This window comes from Filicampus tigris, chromosome 13 (assembly GCF_054856515.1).
Source record: "Filicampus tigris isolate MCC_2025a chromosome 13, RoL_Ftig_1.0, whole genome shotgun sequence".
Lineage (NCBI taxonomy): Eukaryota > Metazoa > Chordata > Actinopteri > Syngnathiformes > Syngnathidae > Filicampus > Filicampus tigris.
The window spans coordinates 2,601,156-2,609,970 of NC_141229.1; the positions used below are offsets into that span (position 1 = coordinate 2,601,156).

At 40.2% G+C, this 8,815-nt stretch overlaps 1 protein-coding gene across 1 annotated transcript; it reads right to left on the reverse strand.

The window, feature by feature from the left end:
* Positions 1 to 706: 706 nt before the first annotated feature.
* nkx2-1 (NK2 homeobox 1) lies at positions 707 to 5,335 on the reverse strand. Its single transcript, XM_086049458.1, has 2 exons — positions 4,671 to 5,335; positions 707 to 1,922 (listed from the first exon to the last, which is right to left on the reverse strand). Exons 1-2 carry the CDS (start codon positions 5,194 to 5,196, stop codon positions 1,105 to 1,107), a joined length of 1,344 nt encoding a protein of 447 aa, XP_085905584.1. The 5' UTR covers positions 5,197 to 5,335; the 3' UTR covers positions 707 to 1,104.
* Between the last annotated feature and the right edge of the window lie 3,480 nt (positions 5,336 to 8,815).

An 8,815-nucleotide genomic window follows, 5' to 3' on the forward strand; every position in this document is an offset into this window, starting at 1 on the left:
CAAACGTGTGCAAACGGACCAGCCCGAACACAACCGACCAAGAATGAACTCGCTGTTTGCTCCTCCATTTTAGCGTCACGCCTAAATCACAACCTTCAACCACAGAATGAAGGGACTTCAACAACAACAAAATAAAAGCAACATTGTAAATAATCACAAATAATGAAAAACTAAGATTATGGAAATGTATTATTTTGACACTTTTTGTTATTTTTTTTTACTGTTATTGATATTTTAAACGTGATTTTTACAGCTCAAGTTGTCACCATATATTAATAATGTGTTAAATAGGGGCGGGGGGGAACATACACAGATAAAAGTATAATAATAACAAATAATGGATATGCGTTTTGTACTAATGCAATTTATTACTTTTGAGAAACCGTTTTTTTTTCACTGCTTATAACAAACTTTTTTTTAGTATGTATATAAATAGAAAACATGTATATTAGTATAAAATGGAATACCATTTTAATCAATAGATTTAAGTTTATGGCTCTTACGGGGCAATTCAAATATATTAACAATAAATAAAAGTGAGTATTTTAATCCTCATGAACACACTATTTGTTATTTTGAAGTTTCACTTCATGTATGATGACGTCATAATGCTTGTCGTAGTATTTGTATTTATTTTTATTTAAAAAAAAGATATCAAGGCCCACTTTGTCAGAACATTCCACTAATGAGAGAAGGGAGGGGGGGGGTCACCTTTCCATAATTTATTAATAGGACTTTTTGTGTGTGTGTGTGTGTGTCGTGAGTCAAATATCTATGATAAGTTACATATAAACGTACAAATACCAAACCAAACGACAGCAACTGAAAAAAAAAAAACCTGTACAACAATAGAGCTGAACATTTTCACTTTTTACATGAGGAGGGGGCAACAAAAAAAAAAAAAAGAGTTAATGGAACTCTACGTCGGAGTTAATATAATTTACATAAATAAATCCCACAAGTTGCGGTAGAAAATGGAGTCCGAAAAAAATCCTTCTCAAAAACAGAAAAAAAAATGTTGTTTTCTTGAGAATGTCTTTTTGTAGCGGTTTTTTATTTTATTTGAGGCGGTGGCCCAGAGGGGGGAGGGGTGGTGGGGGGGGGTCACCACGTCCTGCCGTACAAGAGCGCCGAGCACTGCAGCGCGCTCCCGTACTCGGCTGCGGGCGAGTTGAGGTGCGACAGTCCGCCCACTTGGCCCGCGTGCAGCACGGGGGGGCTGGCCGACAGCGTCGGTGGCCCCCCGGCGCCCCCCAGCTCCGGAGAGTGGCCGGCGCTGCCCACCTGCTGCTGGCCGGACATCAGCATCACGTTGGCGGCTTGCTGCTGCTGCTGCTGCGGATGCGGATGCGGATGCCCGTGCGAGTGCTGGTTGTGGTGCTGCTGGTGGTGATGGTGCTGCTGCTGCTGCTGCTGCTGCTGCTGCGCCGCCGCCGGTCCGCTCCCTTGACACGGCTTGCCGTCCTTAACCAGAACCGGAACCGCAACCCTGCGAGGTGATTGCTGCTGCTGGGATTGCTGCTGCTGCTGCTGCTGCTGCTGGCAAGCGGACGCTGCAGAGCCCGCCTCCTGCTGGTGCATCTGCTGCTGCGACACTTTGTCCTTGGCTTGCCTCTTCATCTTGTAGCGGTGGTTCTGGAACCAGATTTTAACCTGGGTGGGCGTCAGGTGGATCATGCTGGCCAGGTGCTCGCGCTCGGGGGCCGACAGGTACTTCTGCTGCTTGAAGCGGCGCTCCAGCTCGTAGACTTGCGCCTGCGAGAAGAGCACGCGGCGCTTGCGGCGGGGCACCGCCGCGCTCAGCGAGCCGTGTATGCCCTTGGCGTGGGCCTCCGCCAGGGAGCCCAGGCCGCCCATGCCGCCCATGGCCCCCATGGCGCCCATGTTCATGGCCGACGACGAGCCGTGCATGAAGCGGGAGACTGCGGGCACAAACGCGCACACAAAAACACGCGATAAAGTCATCCAACAATTAAAGTCATCCGAAAAAAAAAGACTTCACTTGCTTTTATTCGGTGCAATATGTTGCTCGAACATGATTTCCATACTCTTTTTTTTTCAAACAAAATGTAAATCCAATAAACCTTTTTTCAGTGCACAAATTCCACTATACAAATTAAGCTATTTTTCCCCATGCTGTACTTGTACTACACTTATCGATAGCGATTAGGTTCAATATGTTGCAGGGAAAACACACAGTTAAAAAAAAAAAAAACGCATGCTCAACTCCCCTTCTCGCTCCAAAATTGCATTCACGTGGTTCTTAACATACGCTGAAAAAAAAAATCCCTTTGAATGGACTTAAATCGAAAACATATATATAGGTCGCATCTGATTCATTTGCGTGCGATGAACGTGAGAAGATGGCAGATGACGTCATCTCACCACAAGTTAATCATGCGCAAAGATGTGCATGATTCAATTCAAGACGTTTTTTAAAAAACACTAACCCCCCTTTTAGTGACTTTTTTTTTGGGGGGGGGGGGCTGCAGATTACTGTAGTTGGATAACAATTTACTTTTAGTTAGATATATTTGTCGCACCCCCAAAATACAAGTACCTCTCTAACAATAATAATAATGAATGATAATTTTCATTTCGTGCTGTAAAACAATTGGCTAACGCAGAATGATAAAGGCAGGGGCGTACATCTGTGGGGAAATAAATAGGAAGACCTTTAGTGGGCCCCAAGTATGGGGGCCCTGTGAAGCTCCTCCCCACTGGCTAACGCATTAGTTGTATAAAATAACAAAAGAAAGAAAAAAAAGAAAATTCACCATCATTTAAAAAGGTGTCACTGGGGAAACATCGGTCAGTCGTGATTTGTAAATAATGAAAAAGGTTTTTTTTTCTTCTTGCAAAAAATACAAGTGGCCAATAAAATTGAAATATTTTTACACTGTATTCAAATAAAAGTTGCAAATGATTAATAAAGTTCTTTTTCTAGGTTTTGATAACACAAATGTATTGTTTACATGATAAAATACTGCATATGATTTCTGCTGTCAATATTCGAGGATATATCAATCAATAAGTATGAAACATGGCTTCTTTCCATATAGTGAAAAATGTATATTTGCTATTTTCATATGGTAAAAAAAAAAGTTCGAATTTTCTATTTTCAACAGTAAAATTGTTTGATTGCATGTTATGATAAGTGTTTGCTAGTTGTAAATAGTAACAATTGGTAATAATGTATATTCTATATTTGAAAATAACACAAAAGTGTTATTTGTTCCTTTTCTTGCATGTGGAGTTGCTTGAAATATCGATTGTCAATATCCATAAAAGGATAGGATTCAATAAATATTAGCTCACCGCCCAAAAAAATGATTGTAAGAAAAAAAATTGAATGTTATGTTTTTGACTGATGCAAGTGTGTTGTCATTGTTTTAAAAAAAAATATATGTTCTAGTTTTTAATAGTAAAAATGTATTTATTTTATTGCATGGTATATTATTAGTATATTATCTGGTTTTAAATTAAAAATGTATGTTTTCTTTTTTTCCCTTTGTGAAATCATAAGGATGTTGAATTTCCTATTGGTAAATGACAAATTTCATTTGAAATGGTAAGGTATTATTTTCTTGTTCAATAGAACAATTATCCTCCTAAATGTATTTTCTACGTGAAAATAAAAAATAAATGTATCATTTCTTTTCATTTTTAAAATTAAAATACTATCAATATTGATCAGAATAAGTATTATTTAATCGAGGAAAAAAATAAGTGTAAAACAGGTTTTGTCTGTTCCTACATGATCAAATAGTAAAAGCTGATGTTTTGTTGTTATAGCGGCAAATAAGGTGATTTTTTTCTACTTTGGAATAGAAAACATTTTTCGTTTTTTGAAATAATACAAATTTTTTCACTTCAGTAAGATTTGTGCTTGTATTTTTTACTGTCAATTATGTTCACCGCATTCATAGATTATTTTTGTTGGGGAAAAAACCTTATATGCGTCTGTGTGTGAATTCATGTGTTTTGTTGTGTCTTTGCAGTGTAAAAATTGCAATATGTTTATTTTGAAATTAAAAAAATAAGTGATAAGATTTTTTTAAACTTTAAATTGAAAAAACTGCAGCAATTTGTATTGTGCACAAAAGATTGGATTTGCTTTATTTTTTAATGATAGAAATGTTCTGAATAAAAATGAACTATCTTCTTAATTTGAATGCTAAAAAATAGTATATTCTTGAATAGGGTAAAAATGTAAGATTTTCTTTTTACAGTGATAAAAAGGTAGTTTTTGTATTTTATAGTATCGAATGGGGAAAAAGCTTAACATATTCTATTTTTACATTTTAAACATTGAAAATGCATTTTACATTTTTTTTAAATCATTACTTTCTCATTTTGAGCCTGAAAAATATTGAGAAAAAATAGTTGAGCAAAATATTTTTAAAGAAAAAGGGTATTTTTCATTTTTTTATTTTTATTTGCTCATCTTGAGCATGAATATATATATATATGTATATATATATTTATATGTTTAAATATGTTTAATGATAAAAAAGTGTATTTTTTCCGCTTTCATTGATTTCATTTAGATTTTCCAAATAAAAACTTGTAAAAATGTCATTTAAAAAGTGTGTGTGGCGTGTGTGGGTGCGTGCGTGAGTGCGTGCGTGCGTGCGTGCGTGGGCGCGCACCCGTGCGCGCGAACTCACTGGTGGAGAAGCGTGGGTCAGCGGCGGGGTTGGCCGGGTACCATCCGGTGGCGGCGGCCGCCCTGACGCCGTCCTGGTAGGGCGCCAGGTCGCCGGCCACGTTGCCGTTGCAGTAGCCGCCCACCGCGCTCACCGCGGCGGCGTGCGACAGCGGCGGCACCCCGGCGGCGCTCATGTGGTACGACACCGCTCCGCCGCCGCCGCCGCCGCCGCCGCCGGCACCCCCACCACCGGCGTTGGGACCCATGTGGTGGTGATGGTGGTGATGATGGTGGTGGGGCTGCTGCTGTTGCTGCTGCTGCTGCTGCTGCTGCTGCTGCTGCTGCTGCATGGCCGCTTGGGACCCCTGCAGCTGCCGGTAGCCCACCAAGTTGTTGTTGGCCGCCGCCGCCGCTCCGCCGCCGCCGGCTTCCTGCATGGCGGCGGCGGCGGCGGCAGCGGCGGCCGCCTTCTTGTAGCTCTCCTCCAGCGGACTCAGGATGTCGGATACGGAAAAGGGGGTCGTATGCTTGGGGCTCATCGACATTATTTGTCCTGGGGGGTCTCCTCTTCCTCTTCTTTTTTTTTTTTCTTTTTTTTTTTTTTTTTTTTAATAATAATAAATGCCCCACTTGTTGTTGTAGTAGCTGTTGCAAGTCCTTCTGGTTGTTGTTAATTGGCTGGAGTGGGAGCTGGCCGCGGCTGGCTCGGGGGGTCCACGCAGCACACGTTTAAGGCGGAGGGGGGAGGGGGAGGGAGGGGGACAGGGGGGCGGGGTCTCCGGTGACGTCAGCGCGCACTTGATTAACCGCACCGACTGCTGAGTGCCTCTTGATGAGCGTCACGAGAGGCAGCCAGTGGGCTGTCTTGCGTGGACCGCTTCGTCTTCTTCTTCGTCTTCTTCTTCTGCAAGACTGGAGAGGAGAACACACTCGGCTCCTCTCACTCGCTCCTCTCATATACACTTTTGTTTTTAATAGCCCCCCCCCCCCCCCCCCCCCCCCCCTCTGCATGAGTGTTAGTGCACTTGCAAGCTGTTTGTTAGTTTGCGGACACGTGCGCGCGTGACAGTGGGTCCAGCGAAGGAAGAAGTTGGGGGATCCAGTAGACAGTCGCAAATCGCCAAAAAAAAAAAAAAAAAGGCTGTGATGAATTTAGTCAATTTGGTTTCATCGAGTGGTTTCTCAAAATAAAATCATTTGGCTCCAGATCCAATTTTGAAGTGGAGTCTACAAAAATGGAACTGGATCCAGATGACTTTTTTCGTGCAGCCACGCGACGAAATCAGATGGAGTCAATTCAACAAAAACTGTCAGATCATACTTTTCTTTTTTTTTTTTTTTTTTGAGAATATATTGTCTATTTAGTTTTTTATGATAAAAAGTTTGATTTTCACTTGTCATGAAGACTTTTTTTTCCTATTTTTGAAAAGTTCTTTTTCATGCTTTTTTATATTTGTATTTCAGAAATGTATCATTTTAAAAAAATCATTTCGAATGATTCATTTATATTTTTAATGACATTTTGAATCGTAAATAGGTATTTTATAATATGAACATGAATCATTTTACAATTTTTTATTTTTTTATTTTTATGTCATAACGCATCATTTAATAGTTTTTAGCAACAGTGATAATATGGGTCTTTTGTATGATAAAACAGTATGACTGTCTAAATTTTAAAAACATTTCCTATTTTCCATTTTATATTCTTATATTGGAAAAAAAACAAAAAAACATTTCCTCTAGTTTTCCATTTTATATTCTTATATTGGAAAAAAAACAAAAAAACATTTCCTCTAGTTTTCCACTATTATGCTATAACAATTTTGACAAAATTCACATTTGATATTTTTATATGACAAAATGCATTAATAAAAATGTTTTTATGTAACTTATATAGCTTAATCTTTGAATAATGAAACTGCCTGTTATATTTTCTGATGGCAAAAATGTACAATTATCTGTTTCCATATTATTGTTTTAAAATATAAATTATACACACACACACACACAATATATATATATATATATATATATATATATATATATATATAAACTTAACTATAAATTTCCAAATATATTTCTTTTCACACACACACACACAGAGAAAGAGAGAGATTTTTACAATATGAAATGCATGATTTAAAATATATATTTTTTAGCATATATTATTTTGATTTCATTCGAAAATGGAATGTATATTTTGTCATATAAATTGTATTTTCCCCTTTTGAAAAAGTGTAAATCTCGTTTTTCCTCATTTCAACTCCAAACAAGAAAGAAAAACCAGTGTTGACATTCCTTTGTAACAATTATCATAAATCCTTTTTTCAATAATAATGACGGGGAGTGTTATTTTCTCAACTCGAAGGGCTCCCCAAAAAAAAAAAAAAAAAAAAAAAGTCAAGCATGCTAGTGACGTCACAACGACCAGCTCGACGTCACACGAGTGTCACTCTGGTAAACTTGTGATCCGCTTGCGTCCCCTAGTGGGGAAAATCGTCTCCGCAGGCCGTTGACATTTGGCGCAGGCAAAAGAAGCGTTAGGGTGCCATCTCGTGGACAAAATAGTGCAATGCTACGTGACAAATTTGCACCTTTTCCATCTTTTTCTTTTTTTTTTGTTCACCGCGGCAAAGTCTCATTTTCCCAGGTTCTATTCAGCTCTCGGGTAATAGTTTTGTGACACCATTTGAAGGAAGCAAACCTCCACATTAAAAAATGAACTTTTTGGGGGTCTTTAAAAAAAACAAAAATAAAAAATAAAAAAAATTAAAAATTCCCCACATGCAATTTTAACTGCAACACTATCTCTATCTCTGCTACTCTTTGGCTGTCAAGTAACATTTTCAGCTGACACTTTGACAAATCAGCCTCTAAGTAATGAATTAACCACTTTTTACTTTTTATTTAAACTCTTCCATATAATGGTAGCGTATTGCATCGTTGCATTATGCCTGGTTCTCTTCGGCTCCATTTTCATGACACGGTTTGAAGCAAGCCAGTCTCGATATTAATCTGATTTGATTCATTCGGTGGTTGTCCGCCGCTCTTGAGCGACGTGACATCCGCCCAACTTTCCCCCGTTTCCTCGCCTCCTGGCTGGATGACCGCTGTGAGGCAAGCGAGTCAAATGCAGGACAGGATGAGCCGACCGTCGCCAATTCTTGGGGGCGACTTGAAGACACCAATGGCAACCCCTCAAAGCTGCTCTTTGTCCGCCCCCAAAAGGCCCCATCGTGCTCACACCCACAACGGCATTGTGGCCGCCGCGCTCATAAATCGCTCGCAGGGGCTGATTAAACATCAAATTGAAACACTAAACATTTTGTCTTGCTCCCCAGCGGACCCCCACCTCAGTGAGAAAGGGGAGGGGGGACAATAGTCCATTCACGGGTAGGGGGGGGGGGGGGACAAAGAGAGCCCACCCCTCTTCCATATGTGATGCAAGGTGGCCCTGGCGAGGGCCACAAAGGAACAGGTGACAAGGACGATGGGCTGCGGGGTCACAGGACGAGCAAACAACATTACTGGGGGGCGGGAAAACACGAGACCGCCCGACCCCCCTGTCTGAACCCCACTCCCCCCCCCACGCTCTCACCGCCACCCAGCATTAACACCCGCATGACTTTAAACACTCATTACGCGGGGTTACAAAGAGCTTTCCAGTCTCCTGGTGATGAAAAATAGACTCGTTCGACTTATCCTGGCTTCTCTCCGGCTCTCGGGGGGCGTTATACTTTCATGGATTCAAAGGGTGGTCTCACGAAAAAGACATTTTCTAGTCGACTAAAGATGGAAAAAGACTTTTCATTTCCGATGGAGCCACGTTTTCTACTCGGGTTATATTTTAGCATTGCGGCTTAAAGGGGAAGAGTCATGAAAACAGGCTACAAATGAGTTTCTAGTCGTTGCTGTGATGAAAAAGACACATTTAAATTGCGTTGCGTATTAAAGAAAGGGTAGCATGAAAACGGTTTAGAAAGACCTTTTTTTGGTCTCCCAGTGGTTTAAAAAAAAAAAAAAAAATTTTTTTTAAAAGACGCTACTTCGAGTAACATTTTTTCGCATCACAGATTAAAAGGAAGGCTATCATGAAAACAACTCATGAAAACGTTTTTTTTTTTGTCGTTTTCATCCGAAAACAGGTTCTCTTCGGCACTC

What these genes read in the sequence shown, in the direction of transcription:
- nkx2-1 (XM_086049458.1), bottom strand. Translation starts at nt 5,196, where the DNA reads ATGTCGATGAGCCCCAAGCATACGACCCCCTTTTCCGTATCCGACATC. An exon ending in TGACCCACGCTTCTCCACCA is followed by an intron (nt 1,923 to 4,670) that starts GTGAGTTCGCGC and finishes TTGTGCCCGCAG; the next exon opens with TCTCCCGCTTCATGCACGGC.